Source organism: Arthrobotrys flagrans (assembly GCF_004000055.1).
Source record: "Arthrobotrys flagrans strain CBS H-5679 chromosome Unknown unitig_0, whole genome shotgun sequence".
Lineage (NCBI taxonomy): Eukaryota > Fungi > Ascomycota > Orbiliomycetes > Orbiliales > Orbiliaceae > Arthrobotrys > Arthrobotrys flagrans.
Genome location: NW_027137550.1, coordinates 8,176,245 through 8,201,793, shown reverse-complemented (window position 1 = coordinate 8,201,793; position 25,549 = coordinate 8,176,245). Strand labels below are relative to the sequence as shown.

Here is a 25,549-nt window from a genome sequence, read left to right as displayed (position 1 = left end):
GCGTTTTCAGCATCTCCCTGTTTGTTATCACACAATGACTGGTCGCCAAGGGAACACAGATCCCATGCCGCTACCCAGGCATTTAATCCAGCCATCTAACCCACCTGGTCTCGCGGTCCCTATATAATTCTCGATCCTTCTATGCTGGAGGGCGCTCAAATTCCAACAAGAGAATTGATATAAAACCTTAGTGTGGTTTGAAAAGTAGCTGGCCATGGATTTATATCTCAATAACCCTATTATCGAGATGCGCAGAAAAGTTTTCGCAATAGGCACCCGGGTACCCGATTTAGCAAATAATTGCGATTGATTAGCAAGGCGTCTGTAATATCGTTCTGATCTCTTAATTATCTAGATACGAAGATAACGTTTTCTAAGAACAGCGACAACGTTTCTCACCCGATAGCACACGATGTGAATTGATTTTAACAAGATTCGAAACCTGTCTTCATGGAGTGAGATTGTTTTTGTTAGAGTATCGAAAAGAGAGTGGAGAAATTTTATCTAAGCCAACTAACCTACTAGTGGAATACCTCAGTCTTCCGGCTCCATTTGTTCGAGCCTCTCTACCTCCTCACGTTTTGCATCATCTGTGACAATCTCACTATCAAAAACTGCCTCCCCTAAGTCTATGATCCTCAAGGGGTATCGTGTATCCTTTCCGTTGTAGGTTATATTTCTGAAGTGGATATCTCCGTGCAGAACACCGAGGCTGTGGATCTCTGATAGTGCCTTTCGGGCAAGTTCTTTGGTACCTTGTAGCCAGCCGCAGTCCATATCATTCCCGCAATCTTCCAGAACCTGTATTCCGAAACCCCCTCCGAGGTCCATACCGCTAGCATATAGTCGTGGGACATAAGCACCTTGTAGAGGCAACAACCGGTTGTATCTAAGTAGAAATGTTAGTAGAGATCGCAGGGGAGCTAGGGTAGGTACGAAAGTGTGCAGCAAGGAAGCAAAAAGAATGGGGCTATTTCCATACATCATTGACTCCCTTTGATACCTCAGCACTGCCTGGGTATTATACAGGTCATATATCTTTATTATGACATCTACCCCAGCTTCCGGGCCTTTATTTTCGACGAATACCTTGGCTCGTGCGGTGTACGCGTGATGTCCACCACTAACGACATCTCCAAGGTAGAGCCTCAAGCTGCCGGCATCTGCAATCCGTCGTCTACCCATCTCCAGCCCTGGGATTGGCGTGCTGAAAGTTTCCTTGGGTTCTAGTCGAATAATGCGAGCTCGTCTAGGCAACGTCGCATCAGGATCAAGGGAAATGTGCATGAAACCGTGCTTGTAACATAGACATGCTACAAAACTGTATGCGGCGAGTGGCGACTTCAAGAAGTGCCCATGAATATCAATCTCAGGGGAGCATTCCAAAACTCCTTGGGGATGTGCATCATCATGGACCCTTCGAAATAATCGTGTTGAATTAACAGTTGTGAGAATACCATACTTCAGAAAGTTCATCGACATGTATCCATAAAGTTGATGAACAGCTTTGAGGAATTTGTTGTGAGGGTCGTGTCTATTGTTGTTGACTTCGGTTACCAAGTCGATTCCTTCCAATGGAAGGGCCCATGGGGTCTTCTCTTCCACAACTAATCTCGACCTCGTAAAATTCTCGTGTGCGTCTCCTCGCTCGAGAAAAGTGAGCACCCTATCTGGATTTCCGATATTAAGGGAGGCCTTAGGGTAACGCCAAAGTGGTCGTGAATGGCTACCACATAGTAGCTTGATAATTGTTCTACATGGCTCCTCGAGAAGATGCTGTGCCCAGTCCTTAATTCTGTTTTCGTCGGCCAATCCTAAGCCCAAGTCTTGCTTGTCTTCCCACATTTCCTCGTAGGGCCAATTCGGAAGCTAGAATTTCGGAATCGAAAGTTAATTTCATTAGGTATAATTCTCGAATGATGCATTGAATATAGCGACTTACAGTTCGATTCAAGTGTGGCTCATAAAAACTTTGAACTTCTTCAAAGAAGTTTTCCCAAAGCCTGAACGTTCCACGCAAAAGCCTTGGGTTCGCCGCCGTAGTAAGAGCTACACTTGATCGGTATTTCTCGTTAACAAGGGGCTGAGGCCGTATCTGGTGGATTTTGATAAATTGCTCGAGTGTAGTGCCGCTGAGATTTTGGGCTTGTTGGCTTATCCTCAGAGTGGAAAAAAGCTTGAGGGACTTTGCTGAAAGTAGCTTAAAGGTATTTGGGAGGATTCGAGGAAGCATTTCGCGATCTGATCCGGTTAGGGAAGGTTTTGGTGTAGTGACAGAAGTGCAAATTTATGGCGATCCACGGAATCTACCTGTAAGAAGAGTGGTTTGGTTCGGCTCTAATTTATAGCACATACAAGGACCGGGAAGCCGAAAGTATATGAAGTCTAGCACCGCACTTAATCAGAATCGATGATAACTCAGAAGTTTATATCGGGGGAGTGCCCACAGCAAAAGCTGGGAAGCCTACGAACGAAAAATACCAACCCTGCCCGCTCTAGATAGAGAGTTGGACACAAAACTGTAGGAAGTCCAATGTACAGGAAGAGTGAAGGGATTTCGTAGTGGTAGCTAGCCGGGGAAGGAACTTCGTGATGATGGTTGGGTGGTTGGATGGTCGCGTGGTAGGAAGGTAGGACGCTTGGTTTAGGGGAGCTTAACACACCATGGCCGGAAGCCGAGACGGACGAATGAAAAAAAAGGCGATATCTACTCAAAAAGAGACTGACACCAAAGAAAAGGCGGGAAAAAGGGTAATAATGATAAAAAAAAGGTTGGGGATGATGATAATAGTAGCTTGGGGAAGGGGAAGTTGATGGTTTGAGGAGGGAGGTAAGGTTGATGATTTGGGAAGAGTGAAATATATTTGAAATAAATCAGAGCAAAGGCCTGGAAGAACAACACAAAAGATAAATGTGTTGATTATTGTTGGAACAACAGGATCGAATCCTAATCAGGGTTGTATTTACTGGTCATGACGTCATATTACAGGAGACTAACTACATTGCGCAACTACAAATCCCCCCAAAAAACAATACCAATCTATCAAACGGGTTGCTCGTATCATACGGTCCCTTCATTTCCTAAACACTTGATATCCGCGAATGCCATCAGGTGGCGGTATTTATAATTTAAATGAAAGATCTCTTTTGATTGAGAGTTGTATAATGCGGCGACATTGTAGCCTCCAAGGCTTGAAATGGAGGCTTTAATGTTATATATCGCAATCCATGTATCTGCTTCTGCTCCCGGTGGTAGTCGTCTCTTCTGGGGCCAAATATTGGGAATCTTGGTCCATGCGTTTCCCACGAAGGTGGACGGTCATGCATTTAGACTCTTCGAGTGCTCTCTCTCTTTCTTCCTCGATTTGCAACTGGTGCATCTCTTCGCTGGTCTTCATATTAACGGTAAATAAATTTGCCAGTTAGGAATAAACTATTTGATCGGAATTTCGATCGGTTCGCAGGAGCGGAGATTTGACTTTAGGTTGATGGTGTATACTATATAGCTGTATAGCCTAAGCTTGAAGCTGATATTCGGATGATAAAATTATCTCGAAGCGAGACGCTGGCCTCCTAATCAAAGGGTGGTGTGAACGGGTTTATATGGTATTAGATGGTCTACGGGTAACGGGCACAACGGTGGGGAGCTTCGTATTTACATTCGCCCCCGGGGCCGCTGCACAGATTCGATACATTCGGCATTATTTATGAACCCCCCGCAGAATATATACACAAGTGAAAACTAGTACGTACTTGTCTACTAAGTAAAACCTTTAGGTCTCAGTAGACGGCCGTGAATGGAGCGCCTGGGCAAAATGAGAACCCTCGCAGCAATCTTGGTAGTTCTGGCAGTCACTATTCTTAGAGTAGCAGTAACCCAGGCATACCGATTTGCCCAAACCGGAACAACTCAGGGAGAGCTTGTTCTAATACTTTTTCCATCGGTGAGTATCGGCCCACAATCGTTATCGGGCAATTCGGATAGATTTTGCAAGGCTAGATATCGTGAAGGCTAGCTCGAAGTTAAGCTTGCGGTTGCCTTGTTGGATTTCGAAAGACACAACACACGTTTCACAGTGCGACACAAGATGACTTTAGACTGCCAAGCCACCCAGACCAAAGCTAACGATCTGTGTAGTAATCGAGCCAGGTAGTATCCACTTATATACTCTAGACCCGCATATCTATCCGAAACTATAAACTAGGGTAATAATATACCGATATCCTTTATAAACTAACTTAGTTTAGTCTAATCCAACTTTCCTACCATCCCTCACAAAACCCGTGTCCCGTCATCAATTAAAGGGTTATCTAGCAGTACCTGCAATCATTCCCACATCATACCCCGACTTTAGTCGGCTGCTTTTTCATCGCCAAACACCATTCTCAAGGCCATGTGCCCCAAATAAAACTTGGTGAAGAATGTCATAATTACTATTAATTGGATTCACAATCCCGCCTCCACAAGATCACGTGTGCTTTCCACGGCTCTTGACCTCATAATCTCCCTCCTCATCTCCTCCATAGACATTGCTTTTATGTCTTCATCTATATCAATATTTTCCATATCATTCTCAAATCCGTTACCCATTGTATCCGTTCCCCCCGTCGGTACCGATCCCTTCAATGAACCGTCCCCTAACAGTCTACCATCATCCAACCCTACTCTGTCCTCTGACTTCTCGCTTGCATTACTATATCCCGGGCCAATACTCCGAAGGTAATCCATCAAAGTAACTTGGCCTATCGCCAGCAATCCTACCTTCCAGCTGTGCGAGTCACCAACAATACAATGCCCTCCAACTAAGAAATATAATATATGCCCACCTTGAGGTATACACTGGAACGTCAACGTCAGACCTGGTATGGACTATTTCGACCGTTCTACCGAATTAATCGAATTTTCAATCCATGCGTACTTCTTTCCAAACCTAAATTTGCAGCGAAAGCTGAAATTGGTTCCGGATTGCCAGTCTGTTTGGAAGTGACTTCGTAAAGGCGAGGTCTAATTCTTCTGCACGTATAAAAGTTATTAGCCCTGCTACATATATGGAGCCCGGTGAGTCGGCCGGCATAATTATATTTAGATACATAGGGGATCTGCCCCAAAACAACCATCGAAGCTATGGCCAACCAGCGTCTGGGTACCAGACTACTATCGACGCAATTAAGGCTCCTTAAAATATATATAGAACCGGTCTTGAAATTTACTCCAAAAGAGTTGTTAAAAAGCCTGTATATACGGTGGATTTTTTTAAAAGAGGTATCACATACCCTCAAGAATCTGCACCTGCACAAAAGCATACACACGAGTACGCTTCTCTCCATCTATCCTTCCTACTCACCAAACATAAATTTCTATACTTATCCACAAAAAGAATATCCACAAACAACCCATACTTCGAATTTTGTAGATAACTAGTTGCTATTCCAGCCGTAAATACAATCCTTGGAGCAGTTCTAGGAATAAATATGCTACGTTGACCGGCTTCCGTTGGCGTGTCATGGTTTTGCCGTGGCAATCAGTTAACAGTTCGTTTGTTGTCGTCGAGGTCGGCCCCTTCCCCATAAGACCCTGCCACTCGAGCCTTCTGACAAACAAGAGGATAAAGATGCAACCCCGCGTCCGAAGTTCCAGTTTCGCGAACCAAAAGAGACTCGGCTTTTTGCAGAGCAGGCACAGGTTTACCAGAGAACTGATATTGTCGCCATTGTCATGGACCCCAGAGCCCAAGTTCAGGCCTCTCCAACACCATCACCTCGAAAACGACCCGCACCAACATTCCCAGGCTACGACTCGCCCCAAAAGTCAAGTCGTTCGAGTAGCAGACGCTCATCCGCGGGTGAAAGATCGTCCGATAGCGCCAGCATTCTTAGCGACGGTCGTGTTGGAAAACATTTGGATGATTATTATGGCAAACGCTGTTGGGTCTGTGCACTGACCCGAGGTTCGCTAACCGAGATTTGTCACGTTATACCAAACGCAGATCGAGATGTAAGATCAAGGCGATATCAGGCGTCATATAACTTCGAAACTGACAGTGATAGTAGTTTGATGATATGCGGCGGGTAGGTTTAATTGAATTCGAGAGGCTTGACAGCCTGAACAACGCAATACCGCTCTGCGGGACTTGCCACGCCGCCATGGATACAGACCATCCCTATTTTATAATATTACCAACCAACCTGGATTGGTTCATCGAGCGCGAGCGTCAAGATTACTCAAGGCGAGAAGTTGCCGCAAAAGACGGTTGTCGTTCTCCGCGCGAGCCGCCTACTGCCGAAGAGTATCGCGACCATCTTAGAAGGGAGGGAATTCTCGATAGATATCCACCTGGCAGCAAACCGAACAAGCATATCAGTGCTGCCGTAGGAGGCCTTTACGACCTTCATTACAGGATCGATTTTAACTCTAGCGATGACGACGAAGACAAGGCGGGAAGCGTTCGCACCGGAAAGTATTGGCACGGGAATCCGCACGCTGGTCGGATCAGCCGGGAAAAATGACGCCTCAATGAAAGGTACAAAAAAAAGAGCCGGCGAACCCGCGGACGGCTTAAGCCTAGCAAAAGACCCGTCACACACCAGCAAACGGTTGCAGAGATGGCGATGGGGACCGCTTTGTACGGCAGACAAAGCAGTTGAATCGTTCTGCAAAGGTGGCGATGCGAGGGCGTTGAGGTGTTAATTGTCGTCATTGTTGTTTTCGTTAGCGCTTCGTTTTGGAGTTTGGAGTTTGGAATTTTGTGGATTATTTATTTACTAAAGCGAAAGAAGAGTCTGGCTTTTGTATAAGAAATGTTTGCGCATGATGGCATGTATATATATATTTAAAGCAAAGTTGCAAGAATTTGAGAATTATAAATTTATTCACGAGGCATGCGAACGCATTTCTCTTTTTATTCCGCTGTGTTCTCTAGTTACTTTCAGCAATTCTCTTGTTTAATGGACATAGATATGGGCACGGCCGTACCTTTTAGTGAACATGGTCGTCAAAGATTGAGATTGGTAGCAGGTATAGCACAGCGTGACAGTCTGTAAACTCATAGCTGGACCTATCAGGTTCAAATCCCAAAATGAAAATCATCACAACTCAGTGTTGACAGATGATCTTTGCGTTCAGTTGGATCTCACGCATGGAAACAATATTTTATATAGTCCCTAGACGCAGAGCTAAGGTTATAAAAACATAAGAGAGTATGTATTGTGAAGAAGTGAACATGTAGGCTCTGAGAGCCAAGCAGCAAAAGTACTGCCCCATCAGCTATACGCAGGAAGTATGCAGAGAATAGAACGTGTAGGCAGAGAAAGAACTGAGAGACTGAAAAGAATAATAATATATATATATATATATATATAAATGACAAGACAAAGATGCGATCTTACAATAACAAAGGAAATTGGTTGGATAAAGGGAAATCGTTGGACAAAGGAAAGTTTGTTGGAAAGAACGTCAGTAAGAACGTAATTTATAGAACAAGAATGCCAACATGCGTTAAGAACAAAAATGCAACAGAACACTGCGACCACCTCTTTCCACCACAGTATAATGTTTTTAAAAAAATAAAGTATATCTACCTATGAAACATAATCCGATTCTTCATCTTCACCTTCATCGCGCTCTTCCTCCGAGCTATTATCATCCTCAGGAGATTCAGAATAAGCATTAAAATAAGACGAACTAGTATCTCCGAGACAAACCACAGGATAGAAGCTCTCAGCCTTGGAAGATGGTTCACCCAGATACTACCAACTACGCTGGAGCCACCTACGTTGCCGTCTTCATCGATGACTATTATCGGTGGGCATTGGTCAAAACCATAGGGCCAGTGACTGAGATACACTACTGCTTCGGCCTACTACTAACCGAAGTGAGAGCTCTCCACCGTACAGTCAAGACTCCAACGGCACATCAGATAGGTGGATTGGCATACTGGTACTGGTTGCCACCGCACTATTACATCGGTCAAAGTTACCAGTGAGCTTTTGGGGAGAAGCAGTAGCTATAGCTGCATACATAAAGAACAAGCTACCCTCGACAGGCGCCCCATGAGGAAAGCCACCTTGGGAAGTCTTCAACGGCTCGCCACCGCAGTTCAAACGCACGAAACCATTCGGTTGTCTATGCTGGTACAGAATACCAAAGGAATTTAGACACGGCAATTTGTGAAGTAGACATTTGGACATAGACAACTGAACTAAACAGTACATGATTCTACCTGTGTGGCCGAGTATCCTATACGGTATACACGCCGTCATAGGCTAGGCTGCCGCACCATTAATATAACGTCAGATTTACTTTGAGGCTTCGCTCCATTTGCGTCATTCTTACAACACACAGGCATCCATCAGATATAAATTAAACCGCATGTAGCACGTAGAACCTAACTTGAATCTTCCGTTTTCTTTACCATTCAACGTTCAACAAGTTATTAATCCAAAATGTCAGATATCGCAGATAAACACGGACAAGGGATCGAAGTAGGCGATACAGTCTACACCAAAATCCGTGGAGGCAAACATGAAGGCGAAGCACGGAGATTCCATATACTCAAAAGAAAATAGTGAATTTCCTAACAATTTATGTCGCTAACGTGCCAACAGGTCGAAAAGATCGTAAGAACTGCGGAAGAGGCTCAAAGTGTCCAGGAAATAAATGTGAAAAACCCACCAAAGGTAAAATAATATCTATCGGACAATTCGACTCCGACGTTTCCAGATTTCACGTCCTCCGAAATGATTTGACTAACTCGTTGGATAATCGAATACTTTAGGTTGTCTTCCATGACCAGAAGGGCAAACTGGTCGCGCATAATCCTGGAACATTGGAAAAATCGCCTTAAGATGGGATCAGTGCGTTTATAGAAAATTACAAGACGCGACTACTACTAGGCAGTCTGTAAAGGGAGGGAATCGAGTGTGATATATTGATTGGAGAGAGGAGAGTACTGTCAGATCTCTTCGTAGAAGACATAAATCCCACAAATATATCCGAGAAATATTGATCAAGACGGTGCATCGTTATCAGGAGTTCGTCCACACACAGAAATACGAAGAATCCAAATACGAAGAAGCGACAGCTCAGCTGTTAGCCTTATTAATTGTTAGATGAGCGGCAATTGTGGTTTATAAAATATAGGAATTTAGTTGCCTTCGCCTTTTTTACTCTTTCCTTACAGCTTCTACTTTTCAAATGATAAAATTGAGATTTAATAATAATGTAACAGCTCTGAAGTGCTGGGAATCTTGAAATGCTTATCACCATCCGATCGCCTCAAGATAAAAAATCTAGGATGCCTCTCAATCGAGCAACCGTCGGAGGTATCTCTATTTCTCTGAGACAGATCGCTCATCTTTCGGAAAGTTAGCCCTCCTCTGTCCGATTTTGGCCCCGGCTAGGCCGTTTATCAGCAATACCGAAAACAGCTGAAGCCACTGTGGCGAGAATCCAACCATTACTAGAAGTAAACTTACACCCGAATCAAACCTCCGGAAGGCCCAGACCTCGAGGTTTTAGAGCACCTTAACCTACGTTATTTTGATACCCTTGAGGACGGGTCCTCGCCAAAGCTTGCCTCCCTCAAGGACACGAAAAAATTGGAAATTGCCCATTGTTAGGGCTTCGTCACATTTTTGGCTTCCCAAGCAGCAAACTTCTACAATCTAACAGAATTAGCTATATATGAACTGTTTCCCGGTTTAAGAGGAATTTATCAGAGGGAAGACATGAAAAACCTGCCCCTCAACCTTTCAAGCCTTCTACATTCTCCACACCGGACTTCTCGCGTGCGGGAAAGCTCGGGATTCTAGCAGACAATTCCAGCGCGATTCAAAACTTTGAGAAGATTCTGGCTAGAGTTCGGCCGCTATCACGATCGTGAACCAGAGCAGTATACTAGGTATGACAAATCATTGAGGAAGTCTCATTATAAATATGAGGATGAGTTCCAAATAACAGAAATTCCCATCCGTTCAGGTACCGACGAAGTCCTGGACTTGAAAATGGTCTGTTGCAATTTCCAAGCCTCGAAGACATTGTAATTCTGGTCGAAGCTTCCAAAACACGGACGTCTTGGGCGCCATTGGTAAACCAAAATACTTTCCATATTTGCACGTTGCTCTAGGGTACCGATTATCTTTAACTCTTACATACTCTCTCTCGTAGTTTTCCAACCTATGGCCTTTTTATTTTATCAATATTCCGAAACTTTATCGCTACGACTCGTTCCCGGCGGCAAAGCGCTTCCGCCAGGATTAGATAAACCGGTTCATATCGCCGTACCACCAAAGTCGTGATGGATTTAATTGCCGAAAGCTACAAGTTATCGCATCCCAACGCCCACTCCGTGGTTAAGAGAATCACTTTGTGCCAGACCTTGGGTACCGTGGTTTTACGGCTCATTTCCGGGACCCTAACCGGCAAGATTATTTTAGCAACATAGCCAATACTTCAGAAGTCATCCGTCAATACTATCCCGAAGTTTGCATATTCTTCAAGGGTTACTTTGCTACTGAAAATCGGAAATATATGTGTCCAGAAGATAACAGCAACGCTACTAAGAACATTTTTGAGGATGAATATGAACTTACCGACATTGCGCGGTCGTTAAGTACTGATAATTATCAGCCCTAATTACCCAAGCGCGATGGATTAGTAGACTAAAGTAAATCCCATGCTATAAAGTTTGCAACGGTAGAACATGCGTAAGAGTTATAGCGCATATTCTAATCTACTATCTACACATATACAATCTTATATATAATACTTCTTATTCTTAAGATCTTATCTCTTACTTCTTGTTTTATCCGCTCCCTCGTTGTTGCGCTGGTATCCTTCTTATACCACGGTTTAAAAAACTTTATACCCCGTTTGTAAATATTTTGTTAATATCTTTTTCTTTATTACTTTATTTTTACTCCTTTTTAATATAAATTCTAGAATCTTCTTTATTACCTTGACTAGTAAACTATTAATTTTTACTCTATTTTCTGGGGGTAGTTAATGGTATTGTTGGTTTTATTTTACTACTGCCAACTGTTTTCTAGTTATGGCAGGGAATCATATATTTCTTTGTAATTCCTCCTCCGCGGAATCTTACAGTTAGCAAATTTTCAACTGCTTACCATCACAGCTCCGCCGCCACCGCAGTATCAACGGGAACCCCGAAATCCCTCAGTTTGGTTTGGTTTATGCCCTGGTATGTGACAGCCAATGGACGGAGAATTTGTAAATTCTATTTGAAGGTTTATACCTCCAAGGATATTGCATGTGCGTATCTGTAGCCGTCTGCAAGCCTCGAAAAAAGCTTTGCGTTTTGTTGCATTGCATTTGTGGATTTGAGGACTCGAGGCGAGTCCAGATCGATAGATGTAATCCGCGTTTGCAGAATACATGCTGCAAGAAAAACCTTGGAGACTTGGTTATCCCTTGGAATGGAGAATTATCCCGCGATCTAGAGGAGGAATTCGGGGAATTTTGGGCTGTCAGATTTTTATGTCGTACAGACCCTGAGGTGTGTCACAGTTGGGAAAAGCAAGTGTCAATTGATTAGGCGGCTTCCACCGCATATTTACTCAACTATTTGCAACACAGATGGCGAGGATTGTAAATTTTTATTTTTTTTGCCCAGCTCAGGCTCAGATCTGGGCGAGAAGCTGGGTGTCTTCTGCATTTCCAGCCTCATCGAAGGTTTTCTCCTCATCATCAACTAAAGCGGTGGGGTTCATTTCCATAACAGGCACGGGGTTCATGAGCGAGTTGGCTGCGCACTGTAAGCCTGCAAAAGAGTCTTCAGCTCAGCTGAAACAGAGAAAGTGAACCTAACAGGGTCACGAGCCGAACAGCAGGGCCAAGCTTGAATGCCCATTTGCTAGCTATAGCCTTGGCCTGTTCGGGGAGATCGACCAGAGAGAAGCCTTCGTTTTCTCGGTGAGGGCCCAGTTCTTCTTCAATAACATGTTTCCAGGATTGTACAGGTGGCATAGCCTTTTCATCAACACAATGCATAAGCCGTGTCTACTCCATGGACTTAAAATATTTAATAAACCGCTCCACGTGGACTATAATCCTTTAAAGGGTGTAAGAAATCGTATAGTTAAAGACTAGTTCAAGGTATCAAGGTAAACCCAAATGTCACAAAGTAAGAGGAGATGCTAGTGTGTCTACGGATTGATAGTTAAATTGTTAAATATTCACCATGCATTTGCTTAAATCCCTTAAGCTCTACATGGAGCGTTACTTTTTTGACAAGCTTTCGTAACGTCCCTTCGATCTCCTTACGTCAACCATAAACCCCTGTCCCAAATTTCACAACAGGCGAACCAGCAGGCTCAAAATTCCTGCTAATCTCGCTTCCTTAACGAGCACAAGAAAAAAGCCATTAACATGGGGTATCGCCCAAAAAGTTCCTTTTGTACGCAGTACATTACGTCAATAAATACCCCAGGGCTCACTCGTTAATGTTTGATAAAATGGAAGAATGGCACCCCTCAGCTGAGGATCAACAGCCACGAAACGGTGCTCAGCCGCAATGCTTGACAGCGTGTGTGACCATGAGACCGGATGATTGGATTAACTTTCGTCATTTTGATACGATGTCATCGTGGCACACCACCCCTCGTAACCAACTCTGGGGTGTGTGGCGGCCGGGGCGTATGTGCCGTGGAGTTTAGCTCAATTTCTTTGTGCATGAAAAGCAAGATTGCGGACGAAATTAGGGCGAAAAGCAAGAAGAGGTTGGAATGCAGCACAAGACGATAACAGCGACCTAGACTGTGGTGACCTACATAACATAATTGCAAAATGGTTAAAAGAATGGGGGTTGCGCATGCGAAAGGGATTTTCCTTCTCATTTTCCCTTCTCCCAGCCATAAATACCATACTTTAAATTCCCTCCCTTCGGGCAAAAATTATTTAAATATCGATATCAAGCCTACATGTAGCTTGATCCCTCAAACCAATTATCAACTCTACTCAAAATAATTCACCGTACCAATCAAGTCACAATGACATTCCCAAATCCCTTCTCCGCCGTCCAAGAAACTTACCGCAGACGGACTGCTCAACACCAAAAGAAGAAAAACGACAAAGCCAAGGTCAAGGAGTGGTTGGAGTTTACTGCACAACACAAACATGAACAATGGGTTGATGAGGAATTGGAGCCTTATTTGTTAACGGGGACATTGCATCTTGTGGATACCGATGCTAGTGATGAGGATCACGCGAAAGAGAGGCAGAAGGGGTCGGAGTCTCCGCCTGAGAGTCCGAGGTTGTGTGAGTGAGGAAGAGGATGGGGGGTTGTGGGGCATAAGAATGCTCCACGTTTTGAATGAACTACGGCCGACATGTACAGCGCCCGGGCTTTTTGGGTCCGACGACGTTGCGACCATGGGAGGGCAACGAGCAATTGCGATGTTCCCTCGACGCTGTCGATCTTTCCATATCATCAAAGTTTTCGGAAAGCCATTAGCATATAAATATGTCTAGCCACAGGTTGGTTCTCACTTCCATCGACAACCAAATCGATGTCACGATGCTAACAAATTTTATGTTACAGACATATACACACATAATCATGCGACATATCATGGCTAGCATACGCCTTCACAGATTCGATCAAGTCAATCATCGAATCAGCATTCGTAGTGGTCTCGTACCTAGACGTCACAAGGAGAGGAAATGCATACCTTCCCATCTCATCGACCGGCCTATAAACCCCTTGATAAATCATATGAAAGCCGACCACGCTCCAACCAGATCAGGAAATGCATTAAACATTCATTCGTACGACATACGATATGCGGATCTCAAACCAAAAGGGCCCTGGATCCATGGACGAGTTAGAAGGAGGAGGTCGGCTTATGTCTACAACCAGGAAGAAAAATATCTTTGCGAAACAGGTTGCCAGCACAGCATAGACGTTTACAAATATTAGCGCTCAGTAGGAGGAATCGCCACTGCTTGCTATTTCAGAATCTCAGATTTCTTACTAGTATCGAATATCATACTCAGAAAGATGTCATTATCTCCTACCCAATCGGTTCAATTTGATCGTAGTTAAGACTATTTTAAATGAACGATCATCTCATTAACCTATAAATGCCGCCCTGGGGTCCATGGATTCAATATACTATGAAAGTCATAATCACACCCTCAGAATGCTACCCAGTTAGACCGATTTCCCTCATTGATCCGTCTGACATGAACAACCCAGCTGAAACAAGTCTGCAATACCGCCCTACTATCCAAATAACCCTTCTTTCGCCGTGAGCGAAGGTGTAGAAAGAAATTCGAAATCCCCAACGGGCGCTCAAACACTCTGATCCCAGACCCTTTCCAGCGCTCATACCCCATCGATCACTCATACCTCCCTCCAACCGGGCTCCGAAGTTGTATAATACAACCAAATAATACTACTATCCTCGTAATGGATGGTTGCATGCATCCCAATTATCAATAGCCACATCTATAGACGTTACCATGTATACGCGTATACATACAGGTTCACCTCTGTCTGATCAACGGCATCGAGTATTTTCTTGGCGTCTGTTTGGCCAGCCCCTTAAGGTTGTGCTGTGTCAGCTATTACGTCGTAGGTATATCACTGTTGACCGGGGTCCTGGTTACATCATGACTGCCGGGCGCGTCGTGAGGCTTGTGTAGCCAGTTACCCGCGGCGGTACAGTGGGATTTTTATATTGAACGCATCGGCACATGTATCCCTCATATCACAAACTATTCAACAAACAGAGCTTGTTCAAACTGTTATTAAACTATAAAGTTGTAATCGAGGGAGAGTTGTTGTGTGGTATTGTAACTAGTTCTAGACCGACCGATGCTTGCTAATGAGCTTCTTAGTTGGGATGACGGAAATAAATCGGCGTCGGGTCTATTATTCAGCCTATGTCGTCATGTCGCTCAAAGATATCCCTCGGCGCTGCTCCATCTTCTCTTCTTCTCCACAACCTCATCTCATCATCATCTCATCTCCAACCTCATCTCAACCTTCAATACCACCACCAACCGATCAATTCATCAGTTCATAAACTAATATCCTATCAAAAATGAGCGAATCCACTCTCAAAGTCGGGGACTCCTTCCCAGAGGGTATCGTTTTTTCGTAAGTTTTTTGCAGCTGATTCGGTTGAAACTCCATCGACAACACATTTTGCGGCCGATGCTAATTCTCTCTGTAGGTACATCCCATACACCGAAGAGAAGGCCGAAATCACCTCCTGTGGTATTCCAATAAACTACAATGCCAGCAAGGGTATCTCTCCCTTCTAGTGAACTTGCGAACGAACGAATATTGAACTTATGACAATTGTAGAATTCGCCGGCAAAAAAGTCGTCCTCTTCTCCGTCCCCGGCGCCTTCACGCCCGGCTGCTCCGCCCGCCACCTCCCCGGCTACATCGACAAACTCTCCGACTTGAAGTCAAAGGGCGTAGATATCATCGTCGTCATTGCCTACAACGACGCCTTCGTCATGAGTGCCTGGGCCAAAGCCAACGGTGTCAAGAACGATGACATCATCTTCGCTTCGGACGGTGAAGCCAAGTTCAGCAAGCTTCTGGGTTGGACTCTCGGTGAGAGGACTGCTCGTTATGCGTTGATTATTGATGATGGGAAGATTGTTTATGCTGAGAAGGAGGAAAAGCCCGGGGAGGTTACGGTCAGTGGTGCCGAGGCTGTCTTGGCGAAGTTGTGATTGAAATTATATTGAATTGGAGGTTGGAAGGACGTCTATGAGGGTTTTTTAAGATAGACCTTTCGTTGTCAAATCCGACGAGACAGTCAATCGTGTAATGTCAAATTAATGAAAGCAAGAATGCAATGCAATGCCATGAGCCTCTCGATACTATTCCAAGAACTTCGATCCAATAAAAGAGTGCTGGCTGCTGAGTTAGTTCACAGCTTAACCCTGCTTACAAACATACTATTACAAAGCTCTCTGGGCAAAAACCTCTGGGCGTAATCCAAACATATTATACTGTGTAGGGTTGGGCAGAAAAGTCAGGCCGTTAAGCCCAATTTTCTGCCCAACGGGCCTGACAACCCTAAGTTAACCGACAAACCCTGCCCGGTAAGGCAAGGTACCAATCCAAACTCTCGTATCTTCGAACAAATAACACGTCCGAAGCATGCATAAACTAACTGTAATTAGGTCTAATATCACGGGAAATGCTAATTTATCGCTAGGAGATAGAATATTGCACTGGCCTTCACTATAGGAATATATTTGTAATCAGCGCTAGTGCAGCTTCTATCTTATTGTGTCAGAGCGAGTGCGACTGGGACAGGTGCGGGAGAACTATCTATTTCTTTTTATTATGGGTTACCGATGGATATGTAATTCTCGGCGCCAGACGGAACGGTGCACCGACTGGCGTTCGTTAGGTAATTAGTAATATCTTCAAAGGGGGTATTCCAATACTCGCGAAGACAATGGCTCCAGAGCATGAAGATATGAGAACAGACTTCGATATAACGTCCGCTTTCGGAGAATAAAAGTATAAAAGGGAGTCGATATTCCGGATATCGATCACAAATCCATCATTGATATCGTCTTACTACCAGCAAGAGCGGCTTTAAGCATTTTATCATATACAATCCAATCTCATTCCTATACTTACAAGTATCTACTACAAATATTCAAATATTTCACAATGGTCTCCTACGCTATCACCGGTGCTTCCCGAGGAATTGGCGCAAGTCCACCCCTTTATCTACATCCATCGCAGAATTTAAAGTTATAAGCAATAATCCTAATAACATGTAATCTAGTTCGCCTTCGCCAAACACCTCGCCCAAGACCCCTCGAACACCGTCTTCGCCTTAGTCCGCAACCTCACCTCCTCCCAACCCCTCACCGACCTCGCCTCCTCCCACAAGAACGTTCACATCCTGCAAGGCGACGTAACCTCCCCCACCCAACTCTCCGCCGCCGCCGAGTCGGTCTCAAAAATCACCGGCGGCAGTCTCGACGTCTTAATCGAAAACGCCGCCCTCTTACTCGGCGAAGCCTCAAGCTTCAAACTAACCGACCTCGTCGGTGATGAAGAAAAGACAAAGGTCTTCGGTAACGACCTACATCTCAACATCGAAGGGAATGTTATGTCAATAATTCATACTACTAATGCCTTCCTTCCGTTGATTAAGAAGGGTGAGATTAAAAAGATACTGGTGTTGAGTTCCGGACTTGGAGATAGTGAGAGTATTGTAGAGTGGGAGTGGAAGGATAACGTTCCTTATTGTGCCTCCAAGGCGGCGCTTAACATGCTTGTGGCTTCGTATTCGACTACGCTGGTTGAGGAGGGGATTATGATTGTGGCTATTAGTCCGGGGTTGGTGAAGACGCTGACGGCGGATTGTAAGTTTATACCCTTTCCTTTAAATATTTCAAAGGATTTCATACTGAATATATATTTTATTGAATTACTAGGGGCCCCGCAATTCTACGAGGGTGTGACGAAGATATTCCAAAAGTCCAACCCGTCCTTTGAGGGTCCGCTTTCTCCAGAGGACAGTGTGAGCATGATGTTGGAGACGGTGGGAAAGTTGACCGTGAAGGATACTGGCAAGTTTCTGAGCCACCACGGCGATAAAGAATGGGTTTGAATCGCTATTTTTTCAATCCTATATACCTCTTCGGATAGTCATCAAGTATCTTAACATGTATAGTCAAGACGTGTATGGTTAAATCGGAGAATAAGAAATATGTGTTGAATCTGTTGCATTTCCCCCTTTCGCCACCCAGAGCTAAGACAGTTCAAGTCAGTGCGCCGTTGAGCAGCCAAAAGTACGTACCGAAGCCCAAAGCCAAAACCAAAGCAAAACCTCAGCCCAGTCCAGTTCAAGCCGGCCATGCCTCGCTGCGTCTTAGTAACGAGGCCGAAGGCAAACCTATCATCTTCGTCTTCATCATCTTCTTCGTCATCATTCTTCGACTTCAGCAGCTGCGATACTTGCAGAGAACCGAGACGGCAGACGAGTTTGATGGCCGATAGCAGCCACGACCACGCAGAGCTTATTGGCGTTCTGACTTTGTACGTACTACAGCCCTTACTCCACTCAGCCCATCCTTCTAGAACCTGGATCGTCCCTCCTTCATTAGCTAAGTAGTTGGTCGTTCTGGTGGTTCGAAACCAGACTTTAAAAATTCTCGGAAGACATCTCGGTGAAAAAACTAAAGCCGACTGCAGGAATGCATGTCTTGAACCCACGGCTGACATCACAAATGTGCTTTCCCTTGTACGATGGTTGCAGTTCTCGCGGAAAGTCGCCGCCCAGGCTTGAACGCTTCTTTTTTTAAGTCTTCCCACGTCGCCGCCACCCCCTGTCGTCGGATCGTGACCCCAGGATGCCAAAACGTGCATGTGACGGTTGCAGTATCCGAAAGATTCGATGCGACGGCGTCCAGCCATGCCGAGCTTGCTCCAAGGCCGGTTTACCTTGCACCTTCCTTAAGGCCTTAAGAAAAGGTGGTCCGCGAAAACCGACTGCCCGGACTATCGAAGCTATAAAGCGTACCCAGGAGGAATATACCAGGGATCTTGGCCCCTCCGATGGGCTTCAAATAAACCCTCCTTCTTCTGCCGCGGCTGGACCGGTGGACGATGAAACGGAACCGGAGTCTGCCGAACAGACGCCGCTAGGATCGCCGTTACGAACCTTTCAGAATCCGGGTGCGGGATACCTAAACGGAACCAACAGTATCCCGACTCTGCCCCCGAGTTATACATATCTGGAAGCAGAGCAGGATGGAATTGGCCTCGGGCAGGGACTCTCGAGTGTTACGAAATACCCTACATCTGTCCTGGCGATATACCTCGAAATCTACCACCATCGATTGTACCCGGTATGGCCAATACTGAAATGGGAACCGTTGTTGGCGGAACTGCATGCACGGCCGGATGACCCCGAGATCTATGCTCTTGCAACTGCTTTGGCGTCTGCCGTTATGGGCCAATTGCAACTCCCACAATGGACACAGCAGTACTTGGATCCCGAAACACACATTACAAAGACAATTATTGTCAGCACCGAACATTTTGCAGCCGAAGCTTTAAGGGCGAGAAGGTTATTCGAGTGGAGGGAACGTCCGGGGATATATGCTATCCTCACTAGTCTTTTCTTTCACGTTTATTACGAAAACTTGGGGAAGGTGTCGGCGTCTTCGTTGTCCTTAAGGGAAGCTATCACTTTTGTCCAGATTATGAATCTGGATCGAGAGAGCGGTTATCATTCACTATCGCCGGAAGACGCGGAACTACGGAGAAGACTGTTTTGGCTGTTATTCGTCACGGAACGGTCGGTCCCACCCATCCGTATATCACCACTAACCAATCACTAACGAGTCGTAATTAGAGGGCATTCAATCGTCCACGACCTCCCCTTCGTATTGAACAAAACAATCAAACTCCCTTCACCAGACATCGACAAAGAACCCCTCCTCGCAAGTTTCATGAACCTCGCCAGTCTATTCGCAAACTTCGACAAATCCGTTATCGACGCTTGGACATCTCGAAATACGGACGAGGCACCGACATTAGAACTACTGCTACAACTCCAAAGTAACCTTAAACGGGTCCACCCTCACAAAACACATACAAATGAAGTCCAGAAGGCGGATGTTCTGGTTACGAAACATTGGATGAGGACGTTAGTGTGGCAAGTCAGTATGCAGCAGGGGTTTTTAGCTGGTTCGACGGGGAATGATGATGAAGCTATGACTTTGTCTTTCCCGTTAAAGATTGCAGAGGAATTGTTGTCCACGTTATCGCATATCTCGCGTGGCGCCATCGAATCGCATGGCCCGGGAATGGTACGTGATCCACCCTGACACCTTTTCACCGTAATACACACTGAAACCCCCCTCACCAGCAATCCAAGCTTTTTGAAATCACAAATTCACTAGCAGACGTCATCCTCTGTGTCCCAAGCATCAAAGCCCTCCAATCCACCGCCGCACTAACCCCCTGGGCACCAACCCCAGTCGACTATCTCAAAAGCCTCGTCGACCTCCTCCACTTCAGAACATCCTCCAACCCCCAACTCCTACGAATAATCCTAACAAAAACATCATCAATCCTATCGCCACCAGACCCAATGCGAGACCAAAGGTTACTAGAACTCCCAAGCTCCACACGACCATCCCCAGAATCACCACCTTCGAACGAAAGCACACCTACCCCAATTATCGACGAAACAGTGATGATGCCAATATCAACACCCATCGAAGACACAACAAATATCGATTCGGCGGCTCTACTAGCCACAGTACCCACCTCGCTTGACTCTGATCCCACAATCGGGCTTATATACCCACCGATCGATATGATGGAGTATACAACCGCGACAGCAAGTCCAACGACTCCCCCTAGGGGTCCGATAGGGTCAAACCTAAATAGCCCCGTCGTCACACCACCCACCGCATCTATAAACTCTATTCTTGAACAATCATATTTTCCAGCAACATACGGTACACAAGAGTTACTAACCTCCCCGCCTCCAGGGCTTGAAGTATCTTGGATGCTTACGGATCCCATTGATGGATGGGGGAACGACTCGCCGGGGTATGCTTCGGGTCTAGGTAGTGCTGGAAAAAGTGAAGGTCAACGGGTACGGAATTGGATGAATGGCGTTAATGTTTCGCAATCCAGTTCGCCTACTTGACCATGTATTTTTTGCCATCGCATTTTTATGAAGAAACAACAACACCTGAACCATTTATCTGCGGTTGCTTTTATCTTTTTTGAAAAACAAAAAAAAAAGTTAGGGGTATATCGTTGTTGGGAGCATAAGGGCGATCGATTGAATTCAAAGGATTTAACTGGGGATATATATATACTTTTACATAGTACCATTCTTTTTTCTCTTTGTGTTTAACCTTGGGGGTATGTTTTTGATTGTATGGTATTATTTATTCGGGCGGAGTTGGTATAATTAATATTTTTTCGGACGATTTGCAAGATTGTTTAATGAGTGGGTGTTAATCGAGATCACCTATTCATGATCACTCGAGAGCGACCACTCGGAAGCAAGAAAGCTGAAAAATAACTAGCATCGTAGGCATGCCTGCAGATGATCCCACCAGTGCGTTGCTTTAGACCCCGGTTTATAGTCGGAAACGAGGCTAAATTGAAACTGTTTTCTGACATTTCAAGGCCAGCTTTCAGTCGTTCCTAACATCCCAAGGCCGCATGGTACAATTGGGAGCACGATCCGAGTTTTACGGATAGATGTCGGTTCGAGGCCGGCTGTGGCCCTAATTAAGATAAACCTTTTGTTTTTATTTTTATATTTTTTGCTTAAATCGTCATCGCTTTTGGCTTGGGGTCAGGCTCAGCGAGGAGATATCGAATTCTGTTTTGCCGATTGGTGTAGTATTTTGTTGGCTGCAGCACAAAAGACTTATCCAGAGAGAAATTCTAGACTCTAAAAAACAGTATCACAGAAAAATGGTATCTATATCCGAATTAGTATGTCAATATTCACAAGCAATGCACCCATATATATAGATCCATGTCTCATATCTCATCATTTCGTAACTTCATAATCTAGGTCGGCATCATAACTATCTTACATGCTTTCTCTATTTGACCTCGGAAAGGATCTAATAGTAATCATCAATAGCCTTATCATCAGCCTCATCATTCGCATCCTTAGCCTCATTCAATTCAGTCCCCTTTCCAGCTAGAATCTTCTCTTCCTCCTTAATTTCCTCAATATATTCCTCCTTAATCTCACCACCAATCGCAACTTCGATTCCTTCCTCAGTTGGAGGACGGCCCTTCGTAACAATAATGGTGGGGGCCTATCGGATGACCGTGACCGTAGAAGGTGCGGCAGTAATCTTCACCGTAGGTGTCACAGGCTTCGGTGCCGCCGGTACACTGCCACCGATCTGCTGGAATGGAATACATACTCCGAACGGACCGTTTTGACGAAGCGTCGACGCAAGACCGCATAGCCTCGAAGTGAGGACGCCGTGGTATGCATTTCACAGTTAACCAAGCCGATGGCTTTCTGGAAATTTGCAGAGCGTGGCTCTCGATCGAATCCAAAGACCCGGTATTTCTATAGAGAACTGTCTTCTCGGCCGATTTCATGATTCCACAATACGTAGTATTTTGGCGAACCATTAGTCGATCTGTGTGAAGGAATTTGAAGCCACATGCATAGCACGGATGTTGCGTGATGGCGCGTGGCAATTCTATCGATTAGTATACAATTCCGATGTGAACCGCATCATGAATGAACCGGGTAAACTCCTCGTGGGATTGGAAAATCGAATGGCAGATGATTATATAATGGTCACGGTGCGGACTGATATCAAAATAGGGTCCTAAGAGTCTTTTCCAGCTAAGCTTAAGCTAGCTATGCATCCCTCTATCGGCTATTTTTTGAACCTTCCTTCATGAGCTATATTCAAAGTACGCGACGGACCTTGAACGGTGAAAACCTTGAGGTTTTATGGAGGCCGGTTTATAGCCGAGATTCATATCCAGGACCGACTCGTTTACAACGTGCGACTTTAAAGGTCTTTATGCATATGCGCATGTCAATTTTGACGTGGCTCGTAAATTCAGGATAAGTATTGGCATGTACATAAGAGTGCATTTTGGTGCACGAGGCTCATAAACGCTGCAATTGTATGCAAGTATCTGCGAGAGGTTCAATCGCAGGGATTGGATATCGGCATTTCACAGCAGAAAACAGACCCCCAAGGATAAAAATAATGGATAATCCGAGCAAAAAAATCCAACAAACCAAGAACCAGGGAGAAGCTTGTTCCCCTCGTGTACAATAGGCCCGCTTTCTCCGAGGTTACAGTCCCTCCGCTCGTGCGACCTCAAAACATTACTATTCAAAACAAGTGTACCTTCAAGTTTATCCATTTTAGCCAAAAAGGCTCGCTCAAATAATTTCCCTTTCGTTTCTTTGGAACCGAGCTATGCCAATCCAGCGAGGCGTTTTTCTTAGCATAGTCTTATATAAGCTTGTTTTTTTCCCTATTTCGAATGATTTCAACCAACCTGATGCATTGGTTTAATCCTCATGGATCCATCCCCACAAAACCATGCCCCACTCCGTCAACTGACTGTCACCGTTTCCCCAGGATTAGCTACGATCATCGAAAAAAGGGAAATGCAATGGCGGGGAAGAAAAAAGAGGACCCATATTAGCCTAATCAACCAGAAACATTGAAGTGAACGTTTCAACCCAGTGTGGCATTTTTGATGATGATGAATTTTTTTCAACAGCCGGGTATAGTACTATTATAGAGGAGTTAGGCAACCAATACATGCTTCCGTTAACGTGACAATAAATATTGCGATGTACATGCACCGCTATAGAAGGGCCGTGTTAATACATCTTCCAGGATTTAGGATGATGAATTAATCCGCCCCGGCCGGTTACCCGGGGTAGCTCGAAATCGATGAGTCCGTTGAAGGAAGTGGTATATAATGAACCCATGGCCGCTGTCACTTTTTCTGTTTCCGGATTCCATCAACCTTTCCATCTTTGCAGAGGATTATCCTGGTGATATCAAAATCATAAACCCGCATTTTGGTCAAAATGGTCGCGGGCGGCAGCGGTAAAGAGTTCGAGGCGTTCTCGAAACGCAGAGCGCAATTCTCTGGACCTTCTGGTATCAAAGGTTTGATTCAGAATGGGAATGTATTCGCCATTTCAGTGTTCGCCTCGCTGGGAGGGTTGGTCTATGGATGTGAGTGTTGGCCGATATCTAAGCAATACGATATATATCGTGTAAACTGACGCATCGATACGGGATAGACAATCAGGGCATGTTCGGGCAAATCTTGAGCATGACATCTTTCGCGAATACCGTTCACCCGGAACAAATCAAGAACCCGACTGCTAGAGGGTTCATGACTGCGTGAGTAAATCCGGTCGAGGCTGCGAGTTTTCCTGTTGCGGGAATACATCTAACCTTGGTATGCAACAGCATCCTCGAACTCGGTGCCTGGCTTGGCGTCCTCCTCAACGGCTATCTCGCGGACGCCTTAGGTAGAAAACGCGCCTGCGTGCTCGCCACAATTGTCTTCTGTATCGGTGTGATAGTCCAAGCCTGCGCAAAGAACGTCGACTACATCCTCAGCGGTAGATTTATCACCGGTCTAGGCGTCGGTTCTCTATCCATGGTGGTACCATTATACAATGCCGAACTTTCGCCTCCAGAACTCCGAGGCGCGCTCGTCAGTTTGCAGCAGCTCGCCATCACGTTCGGTATTATGATCAGTTACTGGATCGGATATGGTACCAATTTCATCGGTGGAACCGGAGAGGGCCAATCTGATGCTGCTTGGTTGATTCCTATCTGTATTCAGCTTGTCCCTGCTATTGTACTAGGCATCGGTATCATCTTCATGCCACAATCCCCACGTTGGCTGATGAAGAAAGGAATGGATAAAGAATGTCTCGAGGTTCTCGCAAAACTCCGCCGTCGACCGGAAACAGATGAACTCGTTCGAATCGAATATCTCGAAGTCAAAGCGCAACATTTATTCGAAGTTCGAACGTCCGAAGCAAACTTCCCACAATATCAGCATGGAACCTTCAAAGATAACTTCCTCCTAGGTTTCCACGAATACATGAGCTTCTTCAAAAACAAGTCTTTGTTCAAACGAGTGAACGTCGCAATATGGATTATGATCTTCCAGCAATGGTCTGGTATCAACGCCATCCTTTATTATGCTTCCTTCATTTTCAAGGATTTGGGATTGACTGGAAATACCACATCTCTGCTGGCATCCGGTGTCGGTGGTATCGCTATGTTTTTGGCTACCATTCCTGCTGTTTTGTGGATCGATCAACTCGGCCGTAAACCGGTTCTTATAACCGGTGCCCTCGGGATGGCTGTAAGTCACTTTATTGTCGCCGGCCTCTTCGGATCTTATGGAAAAGACTGGCCGAATCATCGTGCCGCTGGGTGGGTTGCTGTCGTATTTGTATGGATATATGAAATCCATTTTGGATACTCATGGGGTAAGTGAATTCCTCGGGGTTTTCTTTGCTTCGCAGCCTTCCAGGATGTTCGTTGATAGTAGTTAGGTCCTGGCGCATGGGTTCTCGTATCCGAAGTTTTCCCTCTCGGTGTCAGAGCCAAGGGTATCTCCATCGGAGGATCTTCCAACTGGTTGAATAATTTCGCAGTAAGTACCCAATTTTCACCGATTCGCAGCGAAAGATAAACTAATGGATTTTTCCAGATCGGACAAGCGACCCCAGACATGGTCGAATCCACCAAATACGGTACATTCATTTTCTTCGGCCTCATCTGCACCATCGCTGCCGGTTTCGTATGGTGGTTCGTTCCGGAAACCAAAAACCTCTCGCTCGAGGAGATGGACGAAGTCTTCGGCGACGAAGCCGGAACTTCCGCTATTGATAGGCAAAGACTGGAGGTCATCTATGCCGAGCTTGGATTGATTCAGAATGGCGATGGTGCTTACCATAGCGACGAGGTTTTGTCAGAGAAGGACATTGATGCTAAGCATCATGCTTAAGAGTCATCAGCTCT

At 45.2% G+C, this 25,549-nt stretch overlaps 9 protein-coding genes across 9 annotated transcripts; 7 read left to right on the top strand and 2 right to left on the bottom strand.

Annotated features, from left to right (window-relative positions):
* Positions 1-534: 534 nt before the first annotated feature.
* Positions 535-2,233, bottom strand: DFL_005393 (uncharacterized protein; the record flags this gene model as incomplete). The annotated part of the gene is made up of 3 exons (XM_067634646.1): positions 535-889; positions 1,004-1,869; positions 1,943-2,233. 3 exons carry the CDS (start codon positions 2,231-2,233, stop codon positions 535-537), a joined length of 1,512 nt encoding a protein of 503 aa, XP_067492694.1.
* A 3,483-nt stretch (positions 2,234-5,716) lies between these two features.
* Positions 5,717-6,507, top strand: DFL_005392 (uncharacterized protein; the record flags this gene model as incomplete). Its single annotated transcript, XM_067634645.1, has 2 exons — positions 5,717-5,995; positions 6,052-6,507. 2 exons carry the CDS (start codon positions 5,717-5,719, stop codon positions 6,505-6,507), a joined length of 735 nt encoding a protein of 244 aa, XP_067492693.1.
* A 1,935-nt stretch (positions 6,508-8,442) lies between these two features.
* DFL_005391 (uncharacterized protein) lies at positions 8,443-8,843 on the top strand (the record flags this gene model as incomplete). Its single annotated transcript, XM_067634644.1, has 3 exons — positions 8,443-8,532; positions 8,605-8,676; positions 8,775-8,843. 3 exons carry the CDS (start codon positions 8,443-8,445, stop codon positions 8,841-8,843), a joined length of 231 nt encoding a protein of 76 aa, XP_067492692.1.
* Positions 8,844-13,005: 4,162 nt separating this feature from the next.
* Positions 13,006-13,594, top strand: DFL_005390 (uncharacterized protein; the record flags this gene model as incomplete). The annotated part of the gene is made up of 3 exons (XM_067634643.1): positions 13,006-13,273; positions 13,487-13,492; positions 13,557-13,594. 3 exons carry the CDS (start codon positions 13,006-13,008, stop codon positions 13,592-13,594), a joined length of 312 nt encoding a protein of 103 aa, XP_067492691.1.
* A 1,469-nt stretch (positions 13,595-15,063) lies between these two features.
* On the top strand, positions 15,064-15,709 carry DFL_005389 (uncharacterized protein; the record flags this gene model as incomplete). Its single annotated transcript, XM_067634641.1, has 3 exons — positions 15,064-15,119; positions 15,196-15,269; positions 15,330-15,709. 3 exons carry the CDS (start codon positions 15,064-15,066, stop codon positions 15,707-15,709), a joined length of 510 nt encoding a protein of 169 aa, XP_067492690.1.
* Positions 15,710-16,667: 958 nt separating this feature from the next.
* On the top strand, positions 16,668-18,008 carry DFL_005388 (uncharacterized protein; the record flags this gene model as incomplete). The annotated part of the gene is made up of 4 exons (XM_067634640.1): positions 16,668-16,709; positions 16,786-17,371; positions 17,444-17,613; positions 17,688-18,008. The coding sequence occupies 4 exons, from the start codon at positions 16,668-16,670 to the stop codon at positions 18,006-18,008; spliced, it is 1,119 nt and encodes a 372-aa protein (XP_067492689.1).
* A 353-nt stretch (positions 18,009-18,361) lies between these two features.
* Positions 18,362-20,676, top strand: DFL_005387 (uncharacterized protein; the record flags this gene model as incomplete). Its single annotated transcript, XM_067634639.1, has 3 exons — positions 18,362-19,311; positions 19,369-19,825; positions 19,885-20,676. The coding sequence occupies 3 exons, from the start codon at positions 18,362-18,364 to the stop codon at positions 20,674-20,676; spliced, it is 2,199 nt and encodes a 732-aa protein (XP_067492688.1).
* Positions 20,677-21,616: 940 nt separating this feature from the next.
* Positions 21,617-22,002, bottom strand: DFL_005386 (uncharacterized protein; the record flags this gene model as incomplete). The annotated part of the gene is made up of 2 exons (XM_067634638.1): positions 21,617-21,817; positions 21,940-22,002. The coding sequence occupies 2 exons, from the start codon at positions 22,000-22,002 to the stop codon at positions 21,617-21,619; spliced, it is 264 nt and encodes an 87-aa protein (XP_067492687.1).
* Positions 22,003-23,583: 1,581 nt separating this feature from the next.
* Positions 23,584-25,535, top strand: DFL_005385 (uncharacterized protein; the record flags this gene model as incomplete). Its single annotated transcript, XM_067634637.1, has 5 exons — positions 23,584-23,734; positions 23,803-23,905; positions 23,975-25,014; positions 25,081-25,181; positions 25,239-25,535. 5 exons carry the CDS (start codon positions 23,584-23,586, stop codon positions 25,533-25,535), a joined length of 1,692 nt encoding a protein of 563 aa, XP_067492686.1.
* Positions 25,536-25,549: the final 14 nt, after the last annotated feature.